Raw genomic sequence first — 18,016 nt, forward strand, 5'->3', positions numbered from 1 at the left:
CAACCGTGCCCCATAGGGAAACGGCGCCCGACCCGAGAGTCCATGTCCCAAAGGAGGGTGCACCAGGCCTCAACGGGAAATTTTTGCTCCACTTTCCTGCAGCTCCTACTTAACAGCAACCAAAAACAGTATCAAGACCTCAAAATATTTTTAAGTGTCCTGTGTAAGCCCCAAGTGGGCTCACCCCTTTCAAAATAAACATGAAATCCTGCGAGGCCATTTTTGGCACAAAAAGGGAAGATCTGGCAAGTTTTAGTCGAGGTAACACCACACTCGCACAGCTGCAGCTGTGTTTTGCGTGCCAACTCCCCACCACCGACTGGGAGGAGGCGGTGGTAAATAACACTCCCCAGAACAAACACCAAGCCCTGTGAGAAATACCCGGCTCATAAATCAGTCTCTCGCTTTGTTTGACCACTGCAAGATTGAGCAGCCCCTCCTCATTCCTGATAACCCACATATTTGTCTTTTATTCATTCCCACAGCAAGGCTCTGACCTGCTTGGACACAGAGGGTCAGGTAAGGCAGAACCCAGCCAACCTCACCGGGGACAATCTCAGCAGGTAAACTGAGGGCACGGCTGGTCCCTCAGCCCTGGAGCAGGAGTCCCGGGGAGGGCCAAGGGGGTAAATCCCCGCCCCCCCAGGAAGACAGCCAGCCCACGGGAAGCTTTACTGAGGCGCGGGGGGAGCTGAAGGAGAATGAGGCCAGGGAGGGCCGGCGGCGGGGCAGCGCGGGGGCTCGGCCCCGACAGCAGCTCCCGCTCGCAGCCCCGCAGCGGCCGGGCCTGGGCCTCACCCCCACCCCCCTTTCGCCGCGCTCCCGCGGCGGGGTCACTCCCGCTGCACCACAAAATGGCGGCCTAAGGGGGAGAGGCCGGGCCCAGCCCGATACACGGCCTCGAGCAAGGCCGCCCGCCGCGCTCCAGGCCCGGCGGGGCTGCGGCGGCGGCCGCTGGCTGCAAATCATGGCGGACAACGGCCGATGGCGGCCACCCTCCTCTAACAGCCCGCCCGCGCCGCAGCGAACCGGAAGTGCCGCCGCCTAAGCCAATCGGCACTCTCCTCAGAGAGATGACGCATAAGGACTGCGCCGGCTCTCTGCCAATAGAGCGCCTCGATGGCGCGATGACACCATCAGGTTGCGCTGGCGCGCATGCGCGACGCGCTTCCCGGCCGGCCCGGCGTGTGGCTGGGGCGGGCGAGGTCAGGCCCGCCGGCGGCGGGAGAGGGATAGGCTGGGCCTGGGGAGGGGACTACTCTGAGGGGGATAGGCTGGGCCTGGGGAGGGGACGACTCTGAGGGGGGTAGGCCGGGCTTGGGGGGGGGTATGACTCTGAGGGGGGTAGGCCGAGCCTGGGGGGGACTCTGAGGGTGATAGGCCTGGCCTGGGGGTGACTTTGAGGGGGATAGGCTATGCTTGAGGGCAGTAGGCTAAGCCTAGGGGAGCTCTGAGGAGAATAGGCCTAGCTTGGGGGGGCTCTAAGGGGAAGAGCCTGGGAGGAGTGGCAGCTCTGAGGGAAGGAGGCAGCCCAGGGAGGAGGGTGTGGGGAAACTGGGAGCAGCTGGGGAACCAGGGCTGCACCCCTGAAGGTGTCGGTTAGGCCTCGCTGGGGCTGGTGAGAAGTTGGGTGTGCCCTGGAGTGGCTGCATGCTGCCTTGGAAAGTTGTGCTAGAGTTCAGCAGCCCCCAGAAGGGTCCAGAGGGAGGTTAGCCCCATTGAGGAAGGGCGTAGCCTCTTCCACAGCAGTACCCAGGCGGAAACTTTCACCCCCTTGATCTCGGTGTTTTGCCGATCGATTGTCAGAAAGCTTTTATTGCCTCCTCACATCCCTTATTACAGGTCAAAACAGTCTTTTTCTCACAGTCAGCTGCCATCTCCTTTTTATTTCTGAAATTCTCCCACTCCTAAAGGGTTTCTTTTCCTTTTGAAGCATTCCTGAAATGTGGTGCTGAGCTCCAGCTGGTTCCTTCCCTGCCCCGATGCCTTCCACCATGGCAGCCCGCTTGGTGCGACGCTGCTGCTGGCGGCACTTTGGTGCTTTCGTCTCTACTCCCTCAGCAGTCCCGGCTTCTCTGCTGGTGCCAGCGGGGAAGGTAGTGATGGCAAGAGCCCTGCCTCAAGCATCCTTAGCTTTATTTCATACTTCGAGCCCTTCCAGCTGGGCAGATGGATTCTCAGTCAAAGAGCAGGTGGAGGACGGCGGAAATCCGGAGCACAAAGTGATCAGGGGACTGATTGAAACAGCCACGAGTCCACAGGAACTCTTCCAGTTGAGCGAACTCCATGCTCTCAACAGCAACCAAGCCTCGCTAATAATTACTCAACTTTCCCGCCTTGCAGCGGAAAAAAACCTGGAAACGGAGAGTATTGTGCAAGATAAACGTTTCCAACACCTCATTGGCATCACGGATTCCCAGGTAAGGTCCCTTCTTGCTGCGGAAGCATTTTGGGGAAAGAATAAGAGGTGGAGATCAGAGGGTGCTCCTGGGATTTAGGCGAGTGCTTGCTTAGGGTTTGTATGTTGCCTTTCCAGGTAAAACATGAGGTTGAGGGGATCAGGAGGTGAAATTATCAGTTCTAGGCAAGATGCCTGGTTATTTCTATCCAAAAGCGCTGCTTTTTGGACCAGAGATAAAATGTAGCAGAGAGATCATCCTTGTTAAATGCTGCCTTGCTCCTCCTCCTGTGAATTTTTAGTTTTCTCAGTAAGATAAAGATGCACCTTTGTCGGTTCGTGGCAAAGACATGTCAGACCTGCACAGCTGGACAGTGGAGAAGCCACTGGGGTGTCTGAAGGGGACCAGAGCCCAGCCGACTGCTACGGGAATACCTGCAGCTCGTCAGCCCTGTGTTGTGGGATCACAGGATGGTTTGGGTTGGAAGGGACCTTCCAAGGCCATCCAGTCCAACCCCCTGCCATGAGCAGGGACATCTCCCACTAGATCAGGTGCTCAGAGCCCCGGCCAGCCTGGCCTTGAATGTTTCCAGGGATGGGGCATCTCACACCTCTCTGGGCAACCTGGGCCGGGGTTTCAACGCCCTCAGCGTAAAGAATTTCTTCCTTATGTTCAATCTAAATCTCCCCTCTTTTAGTTTAAAAGAATTCCCACTTGTCCTGTTACAACAGGTGTTGGAAAAAATGTCTTGTCCATCTTTCTTATAAGCCCCTTTTATATCGAAAGGCTGCAATAAGGCCTCCCCAGAGCCTTCATCTCTCTAAAGAGCAGAGTAGAAGGGGAGAATCCCCTCCCTTGACCCAGTGGTGATGCAGCCCAGGATACGGTTGGCTTTCTGGGCTGTGAGTGCACGTTGCTGTCTCACGTCCCACTTTTCACCGGCCAGTATCCCCAAGTCCTTCTCCCCCAGGCTTTTCTCAATCCATCTCTCCCCCAGTCTGTGCTGGGGGATTACCCTGACCTGTGAACCTGCCTTTTTGGACTTGGTGAGGTTCCTGGCAGGGCTCTTGGGGTATGAGTCTTCTGCAGACACTTCATATTTCTCCTGATCTATAATCTCTGCTCACTAAAACCTGTCTAAGGATAGCAGAGAGATGGGATTTGACGAAGGGACAGAGCATCCCTGCAGCAAGTTGGCTGGCGATACCGAGGCGGGAGGAGCGGCCGATGCGCCGGCAGGCCGTGCTGCCATCCAGCGAGGGCTGGGCAGGCTGGAGAGCTGGGCCCAGGGGAGCCTCGTGGAGTTCAACCAGAGCCAGTGCGGGGTCCTGCCCCTGGGGAGGAACAGCCCCCCGCACCAGCACAGCCTGGGGGGGACCTGCTGGAGAGCGGCTCTGCTGAGAGGCCCTGGGGGTGCTGGGGGGCAGCGAGGTGACCCTGAGCCAGCACCGGGCCCTTGGGGCCAAGGGGGCCAGCGGCGCCCTGGGGTGCATGGAAAGGCGTGTGGCCAGCAGGGCGAGGGAGGTTCTCCTCCCCCTCTGCTCTGCCCCAGTGAGGCCACACCTGGGGGGCTGCGGCCAGTTCTGGGCCCCCCAGTTCCAGAAGGGCAGGGAGCTGCTGGAGCAAGGCCAGCGCAGAGCTGCCAAGGGGATCAGGGGCTGGAGCATCTCCCTTGGGAGGAAAGGCTGAGAGACCTGGGCTTGTTCAGCCTGGGGAAGAGAAGGCTGAGGGGGGATCTCATCAGTGCTTATAAATATCTGAAGGGTGGGTGTCAGGGGGATGGGGCCGAGCTCTTTTCAGCGGTGCCCAACGCCAGGCCAAGGGGCAACGGGCACAAGCTGGGACATGGGAAGTTCCCCCTGAACATGAGGACAAACCCCTTTGCTGTGCGGGTGCCAGAGCAGGGGCACAGGCTGCCCAGGGAGGCTGTGGGGTCCCTTCCCTGGAGACATTCACCCCCCGCCTGGACGCGGCCCTGTGCCCCTGCTCTGGGGGTGCCTGCTCCAGCAGGGGGTGGGACGGGGTGAGCTCCAGGGGTCCCTTCCAACCCCGCCAGTCTGGGATTCTGTGGTTTGTCCTGAGGGTGCCCTGTTAGCTCCGTTGAGCTGAAAGGCTTCCGTGCATCTGTATTTGAAATGAAAGTATGGCTCCCGCTCATCTGTGCGGTCCTACACCATTGTCACCATGAATCATAGGGGTGCTCGTGTCCCTGGGGGCCACTTAGTGGGGAAGGGATGCCCTGGAGCTGGCAAAGCCAAGCTGAAGTGCTGGATGGGCACTATGAGAAGCAAGGCAGCATGGCCTAAGCGTAGGAAACTGCCAAGAGGGACGTGGCTAGAGATTTTGAGATGTAAAGCAAGCCAACTCGCTGCAAACACAATTCTCTTTCTCCAAAGAGCTGTGACCGCAGCTGCGGTCGTAGATAACTGAATGTAAGAGGCCGTTGTGTTGATGCAAAGATGCTCTGGTCCAAAGAAACTAAAAATTAATCGGCTTGCAATGTTCTTGTGTTGACGAGACAGCGATTTTGAGCAGTCAATGAAGCGTGGGCCAGGACAGCTTTGAGGGAAAGGGCTCTTAACAGATTGTGAGATGAATTTTGTAAGTGTGAAGGGGTGAAAGAGGTGAGGGATCAGCCAGGGAAGCAATGTGCTTCTCCTGTGACTTTCAGAGTAATCGGGGGCAAATGATGAGCTCTGCTCGCTTTCTCAGCTGCAACCCAGGTGTGAATTTTTGGATTTTAGCAGAGCACCCTGGCAGCACTCAGGTCATTCTTGCACTCAAGGTGCTGAACTGTGCCTGAGCAGCACTTTAGGAATTTGCCGTGCTGATGGAAGCACCGGAGTTTGGACAGGCCAGAGAGTTAAAGCCTTTGTTTGCCCAAACCCACGTGGTCCCTCCCGCCTGAAATTCAACGTCCCGCGGCGCTGCCTCGCTTGCCTCCTGCACGGTCACTCTGAGAAGCGACTCCTTGTTTCTGAAATAATCCTGTAACGTTGGGACGTTCTGTCAAGCAGGCGCTGTGCTCTGTACCGCGGCAGCTGGCACAGTGATGCCTTCTGAGGGGCCCATCGGAACCGATGTGCGAAGGATTAGGTTTGGTTTTATACAAATCAGGAGAGCTTTCAGGCTGGACTTGCCTTTTGGTGCTGCACGGCAGCAGCAGATCGTGGCTGGGGAAGCTTGGGCTGGAAATAAAGAGGCACTTGGCATTGACTGGCCGACACTGAAGGAGATGAAGGCTGGAAGACCAATTGCTGGTGGAAAACCACTAGCTCTGCCTCACATCGGGGCTGCCAGTGGGAAAGCAGCCAGCGGTGGCCAGGCAGAGGAGTTCAGCGGGACTGGGCGAGTCTGGGTGTGCCCGGCAGCTGGTGGGATTTGAGCCCAGCCTCCTTCTGGAGACACTGGAGAGAAATCAGAGCTTTTAGGGTAAGTTTCACCTGACCCAAGGTGCCGAGGCGAGTCAGAGTCCCGTGGCATTCCCCCCCGAAACCCTCAAGTTTCTGCCCCTGAATTATCAGTCTCTTGCACTGCTTTTCATTTTACCAGCCACACCACAGAGAAGCTTAAGTGCCTCCAGAGAAGGGTAAAGTCTACTTAAGTATTTCACCCATCTGGTAGTAAATCTGCATAGCTTCCTTCCCTGAGGCGGGGAGAGTTCACTGCCCGTATGGCAGCTCTATAAGTGACATGTGGTTACCTCTCGAGGCTCATCCATGCTGCTGGGATCGGTGCGTGGCTTCGGCTTGTGGGGGATAGCTGGATGTCCTCGGACCACGGAGGACACTCTCGCCGCCTCCTCAACATTGTGCAGCTCCTTCTGTAGAGACAGGGCATTGCCTGGCATGTTGTTCAGTGCGACTGGCAGCAGAATGTTCTTGTGCTCTTTCTGGTCAACACCTTTCACTTATTTCTCTCTGCTGCCCAGATTTCTCAAGTGTGGAATAACACCGTGGTGAGCCTCCTGAAGAGCCTCTACTCCCTGGGGATGGACAGCAACAGGAGGGAGATGCAGTCAGTGGAGCAGGAGGTGCTGTGGCGGCTGCGACGCCTCACCTTCAGGCAGCTCGCCTCCCTGGCAGAGTTCTTGGTGGTCAAGCAGGGGAAGGAGAGCAAGCTGCTGAACGAAGTCATCAAGAAGCTGGAGCTGCGTTGGACAGAGCTTGAGGGCACCCGAACCGTGGTGATGCTGATGGGCAAGGTCGGGCACGTCTCCCCGGCTCTGATGGACCGGCTGGAGGACAAGGTAGGGGCTTGGGCTGTCCCTTCCGCCTCCGTTCCCTTCGGACGGGCCACCTCCCACAGGTGACAACAGTGGAAGGGAGAGCCCCGTCCTCTTCAACCCACCCTATATGGCAATGATAATTCCGTGTGGGCTGCACTCGTCGCTGCACCAGCATAGTTTGGTGTGCGCTTACGGGCTGCTGTTTAAGCAGCTTCCCATGCACGGGGGCTTCTGAGAGGGATTTCCACCCTGAGGAGCCACATAGACAGGGAGCTTGCATTCTCCAGCCCCTTCCCAATCCATACTGGTGCAAGTGGGTGACTCACACTGGTCTGCGCTGCTGGAAGGTGGGCTGAGCTGATGCATTTTACTTTGCGGCTGTGGCAGGCTCGCAGAGAACATGCTCGAATTTCCTTAGCTCAGCTGGCAAGCGGTAACTTACAGAGCCAGCATAACACAGCTGCCAAAAACATCGTCCTTTGCTTCTCTGTACAAGCCAGGCTCTGAGGGGAGCTGGAACAAGGAGTGACCATACTGTCCTTGTCTTCTGGCTGCCTCTGGGCACCTGTCATCTTCATCTGTCCCTTCCAGTGCTCAGCGGGTCCCTGTGTCTGTTGCTCGCAGGAGCAGGGATGTCCTTTGGGTCTGAACCACTGCAGGTGCCCCAACGGCAGCTGCATCAAATTCAGTCCTTGTCCAGCCCATGCTGGGGACCAGCCAAACAGCTGCCACAGGAACAGCTGTAGCTTATGAGCCCCACTGTCCCTCTCCCTCAACCCTGGGGATAAATAAATGCTGTAGACACTGGTGTGTGACAGGGCAGAGTGCTGTAGCTGCATCTGACGGGGGTTGTCAGCTTATGCGCAGCCCAAACTAATGAAGTTAAGTTAGCATCATGCAAACGAAGCAGAAATTACAGTGGAAAGCGGTGTGCCCATCCGGCAGTGGGTGCCTTTCTTCTGTCAATCTTTGCCTGACAGCGTGTTACAGTGCCGGGGCGTGGGATGGAGTGGACACTGCGGTCCTGCCAGCTGGGGGAGGCAGAACCAGCAGCGAGGAATCACACAGAATCCCAGACTGGCAGGGGATGGAAGGGACCTGGAGCTCACCCCGTCCCACCCCCTGCTGGAGCAGGCACCCCCAGAGCAGGGGCACAGGCCCGCGTCCAGGCGGGGGGTGAATGTCTCCAGGGAAGGGACCCCACAGCCTCTCTGGGCAGCCTGTGCCCCTGCTCGGGCACCCGCACAGGGAAGGGGTTTGTCCTCACGTTCAGGGGGAACTTCCCGTGTCCCAGCTTGTGCCCGTTGCCCCTTGGCCTGGCGTTGGGCACCACTGAAAAGAGCCCGGCCCCATCCCCCTGACACCCACCCTTCAGGTATTTATAGGCACTGATGAGATCCCCCCTCAGCCTTCTCTTCCCCAGGCTGAACAGACCCAGGTCCCTCAGCCTTTCCTCACAAGGGAGATGCTCCAGCCCCTGAGCACCTTGGCAGCTCTGCGCTGGCCTTGCTCCAGCAGTTCCTGAGCAACTCCTCCCAAGCCAGAGGAGATTCTGGCTGAGCTCTGCTGAGAGGACGAGGATCTGCTTCACCTCGCCCTGCTTCCACGTGAGCCGTTACCCAGCCCCTCTAGCTAAACACTCGCCAGTTCCAGTCCCCATCGCCCTTGGAGGGGCTCAGTCAGTAGCAATAGGGCGCCCCACGCCATAGAAAGGCTGTGTCTGCACCTCGCTTTGTGCTTTCCCTTTACATCCCTGCTCAAAACATTTCTTGGCAGGCTCTGGAACTTGCTGAACAGTTCAACCCCAATGACATCCGGAAAATAATGCTAGCTCTAGCCTACCAGAACCGGCGGTGCGTGCCTCTGCTCCGAGCCTTGTCCTACCACCTGATTCAGAAGCACTCTGAGCTCAGCCTCAACATCCTGATGGACCTGATTTTCGCCTGTGGTAAGCAGCTCAGTTGTATTGGGACCTGCTAGACGTTACGTTTGGTAGAGCCCAGCTGATTTTGGGCACTCAAGTGGGGATTTGATGGCATTGCTACCACGGCATCAAGGCCAGGTGAAGAAGGAAGGCTGGCAGGGTATGTTAGGCTGGGCCTAGCATACCAGCTAGCGCAACTGGGTAGTACCAGCTCCGAGCCCCGGTATGCCCGGTGCCTCTTTGCCGTACGGTGTGGTCAGTGCAGCTCATGGCAGTCGTTACACCCTGATTTTCCGTCCAGTGCACAGGAAGAAGGGAACTTGCAATGAGAGCGTGCTGCAGGATGGTTGGGGTGCCAGGGAGCCCCTCTGCCCTGCAGTGTAGGCAGCTACTGAGCTAGGATCCCCAAGATGGCCCCAAATCTTCTCTCACCTCCTCCTATGACCATGGGTTTCTTGGGGAGCCCCTTCCTCTGTTTCCTCACTTGCAAAATGCAGCCCTCAGTAACAGGAGGGCTGAGTGGGAGCCCTGGGGAGAGCTGGACTTCTAACATGGGGACAGTGGCACTAAAATAGCTGATTTCTTTCTACCCAAGACGTCCTAGTGAGAAGTTAATTAGCATTTGAGAAGCACTGGGTGCTGAGTTCATACTCCTCCGCAGGTGAGTTGCTGCAAGTACTTGTGTGAGCGCTGGCAGGTGCTCAGGGTGCCGACAGCCACCTTGGTGATGTCCCTGGCCACAGGGTAAACCAGAGCCACCATATACTTGATGGTGACAGAACCTGGTGCAAAACACCTCTATTAACAGCAGGGTAGCACTAGTCAATAATCTGGTTTATGATACTGGGTGTCTTGGTTCTCTGGCTCCTCTTGCCATACGTTTTTAGGTGGTCCTGCTCTCCCCTTACTCTTGGGAGCCAGTGGAGAGCCCAGGCAAACAGGGATAGAGGGAGCCAGGAGAGCTTCAGCCCTCCAGCTTAGGAGGCTCCAGCTCAGGAAGGGCAGCCGGACAGTATATACGGGCCTAGGTCATACACAGAGATCAGACCAGGTAATCCAGCAGTTCCCTGGCCTTAAAACATCTAAAGTGGACAACTACAGCGGCTGGATGTGGTTTGGGAGCAAGACTGGCTCTCGCAGGCTCCGCCAGCGCTGTAGCCACTGCGGTTGTGATGCTCTTGGCCGGGCTGCTGGCACGCTGTGCCGACGTTTGTCTTTGCTTGTAGCTGCCGCGTCGTTGCATCAGGATGGTTTGTACCTGTCGCTGCTGCCGCAGCCGGTCTCAGACCCTGCCTGTGCCCCCCTTCATGGGGACTGTCCCATCCTGGCTGGTCCACGCTGACCTCCAGGGCTCGGTGCTGCCGGTTCTGATTGTCGCTCGCTTGTTCCTCGGCCGGCGCGAGCTTCCCGGTAGCATTAGCGAGTTGGGGGCTCTTCTGGCCAGACTAGGATCTGTAGCTGGAGACACTGGGGCTGAGATCTGCTACCAGCACTGGCTGGAGCCATGAGTTGGCACTGGGATTGGGAACTGGTGGATGTGGCAGGACCCAGCGTAGACTTGGTCTGACCGGAAAGGATGGGGCTGAGCCAGCTAGGGGAGGCGATACCGGTCTCCGAGCCTCCACTGCTCCTAACGAACGGCTTCGTGCTCTCCCTTGTGCCACCACCACCCATCCAGGCACGGCTCCCGTACCAGCTCCTTGTAAGTGGCTGCCGCTTTCTTTTGCTCCTTTAAGGAAAACTGAATTTCCACCAGCCCCAGGTCTTCCAGAAGATAGCCACCGACCTGCACCCCCACGTTTCCATGATGACACCCATCGAGGTGACGCGCTGCATCAGATCCTTCGCCCTCCTCAAGTGGCTCAGCCTGCCGCTGTTCGAGGCCATTGCGCAGGTGAGGAGGAGGGGGGTTGGGGGCACAGGGAAGCCCCCCACTGGCACCAGTATCTGATCCACCCCAGTGCCCAGGAGATGGGAGCAGTTTCCCCCACCTCTCCAGAGATGCTCTCTGGGATGTTGTCACTTTTTCCTACCTGGCTGGCGGCTGTGATCGAGTCTGACAGGACTCGCTGTTCATCCTCCGCTGAAGTCAGCACTGGGAATCCGTGCTGAGCTGGGGCTGGTCTCGGCTCTGTCTGAGCCTCCGCCCCCAAGTGCCAGCGCTGCTGCTCTCGCCAGGCGCCTTCCCAGCTCTGCCCCAGCTTATGCACCTGCACTTTTGCATCTGCACCAGAATATTACAGAGCTCTGCTTCCACTCACAAGCTTTCCTTTGTGCCAAGATAAAATCCCAGGAAAGCACTAAAAGATCTTTTGCTCGTGTTTTCCCATCTCACCACGGGGCTGGATGCATCCTTGGCTGATGCTTTTAGTCTTTTCCTGTCTGTACTCATGTAGGACAGACCTAAACCTCTGGTTTTGCTCCCTGTATCTTCCAGTACACCCTGGACAACACCAAGCAGTTGTCGGCCACCCATCTGTGCGGTATCATCCTGTCTTTTGCTCGCCTGAACTTCCAGCCTAGCGGAAGCGAGGACTTCTTCAACATGGTAGTGTTCCTCCTATCCCCCTCTTCATCAACCTTCCTCCCTCCCCAGGCAGTGGGAAGGCTGAAGAATCTCCATCTAGTGTGTCCACCTGTGGAAGTGGGTGTTGGATGGCTCAATCCAGCCATTGGTGGGGTGGGAAGGGGGAGCCCAGAGCTCAGGCCAGGCTGAAAAAGCCGCACTGCGCTATGCAGGGCAGTGGCTGAACCAGTTAGCCCATGACTGGAGTCGCCGAAGGCTGGCTTTTCTAGCAGACACAAGCAGCGTGTGGGTGTTCACATGCCCTCCTGAACTCTGATTGCTGTAATTAACTCTTTATAACGAGGCCATAAGTGTTGATGGTTGCACACCCATTCCTGGCAGAGCTCTGTGGCTCTCCCAGCCGAGCCAAGCCCTTGGTCTGGTAGCACGGAGGCTCCGGGGAGCTGTTGAGAAGGATAGAGGCTGCCACAGGCAGACGTGCTCGCTGTCTTCCTGCCCTGGGGGGGGAGGTTGCCACATCCCGGGGTGAGGAGGCAAGACCGGCTGGAACAGCTGAGCGAAGGGGGAGCCTCCTGCGTGGTTTAGCCAGAGGCTGGCAGGTGGTGAGCGTGGGGCAGGTGCTGTCCTTGGCATCCTCCTGCCTCCCCCGGCTTGTGGAGGCAGCCAGGCTGGCCTCTGAAACGGAGGAGGAAGTCACCTTGACCTCCCTGGGGACAGATTTATGCTGACGATTGCCTGAGAGGAGCTGTGTTGTCGCTGAGCAAGCGGGCGTTTGCCGAGCACCCGGCAGAGGGAGCGCGGCCTGCCCAGTCCCCCGCTGCGATGCGCAGCTGAGAAGGAAGAGGACCCAGATACGGGTGTTTCTAACCAGCAGGACCCTGCGTCCCACCGTGGGGCAGCCTGTCCCCCACAGCCAAGCCGTCCTGGGGAGCAGGGATAGGACAGCGAGAAGGGCGAGGGGTGGAAGTAGCATCCAGGGCTCTGGACTCCCCTTGCCAGCATTAATTGTGGTCACCATGAAGAGGGATTTTGTAGCAATTGAAAAACTACTCATTTTTGAGGCCTTGCAAAAGAGTTCTTTAGGGTTAAAAGGAGGAATCTTTGTGAGATGCAGAGGTCCAGGCTCTTGCTGAGGTTCCTGGACAGACGTCCTGACACCACTGATACCATTTCAGACCCCTCCAGCTCTGTTTATGGCAGGTTTTAGTTGCAGATCCTGAAGAGGTTATTTCCTCCAGCCCTCCATTTTCTGAATGCTGCTCTCATGGCCGGGCTGGCTGCCGCGGTGCGTTACCCCTGGCTGCTGCATTTGCTACTGGGCTCTCTGAGGAGCCCCTCCGCAGCGACGCAGCTTTCTGGGCCAGCGAACCGCAGCTCACGAGCTGCAGGGTCGCATTAGAGCGATCTTAAAATCTCCCCTCTGCAAAATAACCCAGGGGAGAAGTACTGCTGTGGAGGAGACGGCGCACATCGGGGGCACCGTGACGCCTCGGGGATCTGTCGAGCTGCCAGGCCTGCGTGTTGACCTCGGGATCGAGGCGTCAGCGGTGCTGAGCTGTTCGGTTTTGCTCTCTGCAGGTCCACCAGGAGCTCCAGAGCCAGCTGGACAGCCTGGAGCCTTACCTGCTGACGGACCTGGTGTGGTCGCTCTGCGTGCTGCAGCAGGCCAAGGCTCCCTACCTGCGGCGAGTGCTGGCACCCGACTTCCACGCTTGGATCCGAGGTGAGGTGGGCATCTCTGCCGGTGGGACGGGGACTGAGAACCTCAGGCCTGGGGCAGGGAGTGGGGATACTGAGCCTGGTCATTGAAATTTGAGTTAATGGGTTGTAACTGTTAACCAGGAGGGAATGGATCTCACTGGGAGTGGCTCTAACAGAGCCCCCCGCAGCTCTGGGTGGGGTACCTGGGCAAGGGGAGCACAGGGCAGCAGCACCAGGGGACTTGGGCTAGTGAGAGCCACGGCCTCCAGCTCCGGCATCCCCCTCGGGCTGTGGATTTGTGCCTGTGTGCGACGGGGGAGAAGGAGAACGAGGCAGTGACGGTGAAGGGGATCTGCTCAAGACATCCCCCTCCGTGCTGTCCTGCTCGTGCCTTCCCCGCTCATTCCCTGTGCGCTCTTCTGCCTTCCTCCTTGGGTCCTGCCCACTCTCTGCCTGCCCAGCCCAAAGCTGAACATTGTATGGCTGGAGCGGTGCCTGCAGGGTTGAACGACAGCAGGGTGAGGCATCGCCTTCAACCTTGTCGTGGAAATCGTGTGCCTCAAGGTGCAGCTTGCTGCTCTGCTCCGGGCGCTGCCTGTGTGCTTTCCTCAAGGCCTCGAGACGAGACGGGAGGGCTTGGTGTTTCCTAACAAAGCGGTGACTGCTGGGGAGGTGCAGCCCCGTTGGATTCAGTCCCTGCCTCAGTGGTGGGGACTGGCCAGCCGGCTGCCACCTTCCGTAGTCTGTGGGACCCCGGGAATAAAGTCATGCCACAGGGATTGGCTCCGATGGGGCTGTTCCCCCTGATGGAGGGCCCTGTTTGGCTTGGCCAGCTCATGGTGCCTTCCTGCGAGCAGCCGGCAGCTGGAGCGAGGCCAGGGGCCCAGGCGTTGGTGATCTGTATCTCAACACCAGCAGGCAGGGACCCATCGTGGCGGGGATCGGGATGAGGAATCTCAGTCGGACAGGCTACGCAGGCTGCTGGGTGAAGAGCCGGACCCTGCGGTGGGCCGGCACTTTGGGCTTTGTCTCTAGCTCTGCTTCTCTCCTCCTGCCAGGTGATCAGTCCCTCAAGGCCCAGACCTTCTTGCTGAAGCTCATCCACATCAACACTGCTGCCAGGCTGGAAAGCCCCGACTACCAGGGACCGTTCCTGCCGGCAGAGCTGCTGACGCCCGCGGAGCCGGCGGGGGAGAAGGTCACCCTGCTGCAGAGCAGCCTGCGGGAGGCGTTGGCGGGGGTGCTGGGGAGCTGGGACAACGGGCGCTTCAATGTACACACCATCTACGGCTGGCAGATCGGTGAGTGCGTCCTCTCCCCGCCTCCGTGGGGAGCAGCGGGACCCCATCGGGCGCTGCCTGCCGGAGGGAGTTGAACTTTGAGGGCTCGGGTACTGCTACCAGCCTTTATCCCTCCTCATTCTTCAGCCTCACGCCCCTCTGCTTCCTCACTGCAGCTGCCCTGTCTTGTTGCCATCTCCTCCCACAACTTGCCTCTGAAGGCAGAGCAGAAACTGCAGCCCAGGGCACGGTTCTGGGTAGCAGATGCGGGAGGAAAGCCCTCCTCTGAGGACGGTGAAAGGCTTCTGGCTCTGCCCTCCCTTCCGCTGCCGCTCCGCTGGCTCCCGCAGCCCGCCCCAGGCTCCCCCAGCTCCCTGCGTGCTCCTGCAGCCCTGTCAAATTCGGTCCCTGCCTCCTCTGTGGTGGGGACCGGCCAACCGGCTGCCACAACAACTCCTGTGGTCTGTGGGACCCATGTCCCCTTCCCGTGGGACCCTGGGGGATAAAATCACGCCACGGACACGTCTTCTGCCCGAGGAGACGCTTGGGAAGCCAGCCCTGCTCTGTGCGGGGCTCGCGTGCTCTCCATCACCAGCCTGGGGGGAGGCGGCGTGAGCAGCATCCAGGTAGGTCTCGGGAGTCCTTGTGTTCCCTCCTCTCCGTGCAGATGCCGAGATGGTGGTGAACAGCGAAAACAAACCTCTTCCCTTGAAGGACTTTGCTGCTCCCCATCTGCCCCACTCGGAAGGGACAAAGCCGCTGCCGCCGGGTGCCAGGAGGTGGGTCTGGGCTCGCCTGTGCCCCGCCATCCGGGCAGGAGCTCGCGGGGAGAGGCCGGGGAAGGCTCTGCCTTGGTGGTGCCGAGGGTCCGTGGGCTCCACATCTCCCGGTCGCTGCGGCCGGTGGCTCACGGCAGCGCCGCAGAGGCTGCCAGCGTGCCGAGGACGCCGTGCCCAGCTGCGTCCCCCCTCATTTGGGAGTGATGGGGGCACAGGACAGAAATTGGGGTAGAGCTGTGCCAGCCCTGCGTGGGGCAATGTTTTGCGGCCAGGGCTACTCCGACTGGCCAGTCTGGTGGAGGCACAGCAAGGGAGGGGGATGAACGCTGGTTGTGGCAATGGTTTGCCCTCTAAAGAGAGCCTCTGCCAGGTCGGTCTGCCACACTGCCCGGCTATCTGCAGGGCCTTGGGGACTGAGCTGCCTCCTTCCTGCCTGGAAAAAAGGCAGCATCGCCCCACTCAGCTTGCTGCCAGGCCTGGGCTGTGGATAAATTACACTTGTGCCACTGTCCTGGTGCTTTTTCTGACGGCTCAGAGGCAGGATAACTGCTCCAGCAGGACAAACCTGCGTCCCGCTGGCATGGGGCAGCTGGCAGTGCTGGAGCAGGCCCTTCTGCCGCAGCTCCCTTCGGGACCCGGGCGCTGCTGCCAGCTCCGCGAGTCTCTCAGCCTCCCATCCTTTGTGCATCTCCCAGGGTCGCCTTCCTCCGGTGGGAGTTCCCCTGTTACAGCAACAGAAGCAAGGACCTGCTGGGCCGCTACGCCATGGCCCGGCGCCACATCCAGGCGGCCGGCTTCCTCGTGGTGGACGTGAGTAGCTGCGAGGAAGAGAGAAGGTCTCTAATTCCATGGAGATGGAGGAGCAGACGTCTTGCGGGGTGGGGGGGGAGATACCAGCTTGCTTCTCGCTCCCCTCCCCTTCCTCCCGATCGCTCTGGGTCCCGCACGGCGAGGCAGAGCCCCACGTCAGCCCGGAGCACTCCGTCCTTGCCCACGCCGGGATTAGCAGCCGTGATCCCCTCCAGGCCACCTGTTCGGCAGCCCGAAGGTGCCAGGGGCGGACCGGTAATCAAGGAGGACGGCAGACAAGGTCTTAGGGCGCTGATCCCCTGCGCCGGAGCCCTGTGCTCCAGCGGGGTCATGCATTATTTAACTTCCCAGAGGTAATTATAGCTCCCCTGGCAGACGGCGAGCCCTGCCCTCCTGCAGGCTGCTCCGGGGGAGGAGGGTTGGTGGCTCGGTGTCCGGCCTTTGCAAGCGGAGCGCTGTCCTTCTGCCCCTTGCCCTGCGGAGCGTGGGGTCAGCCCTGTCCTGCCCGAGCTGCGCAGGGGCAGCATGGCTCCCCTGGTCCACGTGTCACCCCAGAGCAGTGTCGCTGTCACCCCAGAGCGGTTCCCGCTGAGGACCCCGAGCTTCAGCGCTTCCCCAGCGCCGCCCCCCCCAGCTCCCTGCGCCCGCTGCCGCGCTTTGAGGCTGATGTGAAGCGAGGTTTGAGGTTCACCAGCACCGTTTTTCCCAGCGCTTGTGTAATTCCCCCCCCTGCAGCCCCCACGCTGGCTGGCTGGGGAGGCTCGGGGCGGGGAGGGGGGAGACGGGGGGAGGAGGAGGAGGAGGAGGGGGGAAGTGCCACTTCCCGCAGCTTCAGCCTTGCCCTCCTGGCTGCTAAATATAGAGGCAGGGGTGGGTGGTGGGATCCCCCCAGACAAGTCTGCTCCCTCGTACCGGCTGGCGGAGGCACTGCCAAGGAACGGCAGCCCGGCTTTGGTGTTCTAACGCAGCTGGAGCCCTCAGCCGCCGGCCAGAAAGCAAGTGCCAGGCTCCTGCCCCTCTTCCCCAGCCTACGTGCCCTCCTCCCGCCTGCGCATTCACTCCAAATAAACATTTCATCTGCCTTCTGCCAGGCTGGGAGAGGCACAGGGAGGAGGATGGGAAGGGCCAACGGCAGGACCATGAAACCCTGCACGTCCTCTGCATCTCACATGAAAAATTAAGTGGGTTTCGGGGCTCAGCGAGGTCCCGGGGCTCTCGGGGGGGAGGCACAACCCTGAATCCTCTGCCGGGGAAAGGGTGGGTGCTGAGGCCGGTCCCGCGGCTGCTCGGTTCTCCGTGGCTGCGAGCAGCCCCCGTACAGCTCCCGGTGCTTTGTGCCGCCCCGGCTGCTCACAGAAGCCCGTTGTTCGGCGGCGGTGACGCAGGCTGATTTGGGGACAGTCCTGAATTGTCTGCGTTTTGGGCCCCCGGGTGCCGGTGGGAGCGGAGGGTGCCCTCGCCCCTCATCCCTGCAGCCTCGTCAAATTCGGTGCCCGCCTCTGCCGCGGCGGGGACCGGCCCAAGGGCTGCCACAGCAACGTCCGTGCCCTACGAGCCCTGCGTCCCTGCCGTGGGACATTGGGGGTCAAAATAGGTTACGGACACTCCTCGGGGGCCGGACGCAGGACTCTGCTGTGTGTCTTGAGGCTCTGATAGTGCCTCCTCTTCCTCTCGTGCTGCAGGTTCCCCACTACGAGTTCCTGGACCTGAAGCTGGAGCGGCAGCGGACAGCCTACCTCAAAGACAAGCTCAACAAGGCCATGGCCAAAGAGATGGCGAGCTAACCGCGCCGCTCTGCCCGGCGGCCCCGCCAGCACCTGTTCATGTTAGAAATGTGTTTAAATAAACCCACCGCTGTACAGCGCCGCGGGTTTGGGAGCCGCTTGGCAGCTGGGCCGCTTGGCACCCGGCTTTGCTTCTTCCCGGGGCGGGCGATGCTCGGTGGGACCCTGTTTGCCGTAGTCACCGCTCGGCTCCTGGAGGGAAGCCGGCTTGAGCTGTTTAGGATTAAGAGCCATCCCAGCCTCTCTTATCTCTTATTCCCGTCTTATTAGCGGGGCTTTGTCCCCGGGCGGCTGCGTAGTGCGAGAGGGGAGGGAGGGCAGGCAGGGCTGGATCCTGCATGGGGCTGCTTCCACCCGGAGCAGCGCGACCCCCGGCACGGGCACGGGCGAGCCCCCGCACCCTGGGAGGTGGGGGGCTCTGACTGGGAAGGGTTAGATCCTGCCCTGCATCGTTCCAGCCCTGAGTGTGGCCCAGCACCCCCTCTTACCCCGTGCGCCCCAACACATGCGTAGTGCCCCCCATGTCCCGTGGGGCACGTGCACCCAGGCTGGGGGCGGGGGGGACAAGGTGGGTCAGAAGAACT

General features: G+C 59.8%; 1 protein-coding gene and 4 non-coding genes across 6 annotated transcripts; all 5 read left to right on the plus strand.

The window, feature by feature from the left end:
• Positions 1 to 522: 522 nt before the first annotated feature.
• On the plus strand, positions 523 to 17,526 carry TBRG4 (transforming growth factor beta regulator 4). Of its 2 annotated transcripts, none has more exons than XM_075081999.1 (11): positions 523 to 563; positions 1,934 to 2,420; positions 6,331 to 6,648; positions 8,404 to 8,575; positions 10,288 to 10,445; positions 10,989 to 11,099; positions 12,657 to 12,801; positions 13,838 to 14,080; positions 14,727 to 14,838; positions 15,534 to 15,648; positions 17,331 to 17,526. In XM_075081999.1, the coding sequence occupies exons 2-11, from the start codon at positions 1,983 to 1,985 to the stop codon at positions 17,430 to 17,432; spliced, it is 1,914 nt and encodes a 637-aa protein (XP_074938100.1). In that variant the 5' UTR covers positions 523 to 563; positions 1,934 to 1,982; the 3' UTR covers positions 17,433 to 17,526. The 2 variants fall into 2 exon arrangements, with proteins under 2 accessions (XP_074938100.1, XP_074938099.1); XM_075081998.1 differs by lacking the exon at positions 523 to 563 and adding an exon at positions 1,105 to 1,205.
• LOC142054078 (small nucleolar RNA SNORA5) lies at positions 7,297 to 7,434 on the plus strand. Its single transcript, XR_012659424.1, has one exon. It is a non-coding gene; the product is annotated as a small nucleolar RNA SNORA5 (small nucleolar RNA).
• LOC142054079 (small nucleolar RNA SNORA5) lies at positions 13,453 to 13,561 on the plus strand. Its single transcript, XR_012659425.1, has one exon. It is a non-coding gene; the product is annotated as a small nucleolar RNA SNORA5 (small nucleolar RNA).
• LOC142054077 (small nucleolar RNA SNORA5) lies at positions 14,445 to 14,584 on the plus strand. The gene has a single exon (XR_012659423.1). It is a non-coding gene; the product is annotated as a small nucleolar RNA SNORA5 (small nucleolar RNA).
• LOC142054076 (small nucleolar RNA SNORA5) lies at positions 17,119 to 17,255 on the plus strand. The gene has a single exon (XR_012659422.1). It is a non-coding gene; the product is annotated as a small nucleolar RNA SNORA5 (small nucleolar RNA).
• Positions 17,527 to 18,016: the final 490 nt, after the last annotated feature.

This window comes from Phalacrocorax aristotelis, chromosome 2 (genome assembly GCF_949628215.1).
Source record: "Phalacrocorax aristotelis chromosome 2, bGulAri2.1, whole genome shotgun sequence".
Lineage (NCBI taxonomy): Eukaryota > Metazoa > Chordata > Aves > Suliformes > Phalacrocoracidae > Phalacrocorax > Phalacrocorax aristotelis.

Bases quoted from the DNA above. Each gene is read 5' to 3' on its own strand.
- TBRG4 (XM_075081999.1), top strand. From the start codon at position 1,983: ATGCCTTCCACCATGGCAGCCCGCTTGGTGCGACGCTGCTGCTGGCGG. The intron at 12,802-13,837 runs GTGAGGTGGGCA...TCCTCCTGCCAG, and splicing joins CTTCCACGCTTGGATCCGAG to GTGATCAGTCCCTCAAGGCC. The intron at 15,649-17,330 runs GTGAGTAGCTGC...CTCGTGCTGCAG, and splicing joins CCGGCTTCCTCGTGGTGGAC to GTTCCCCACTACGAGTTCCT.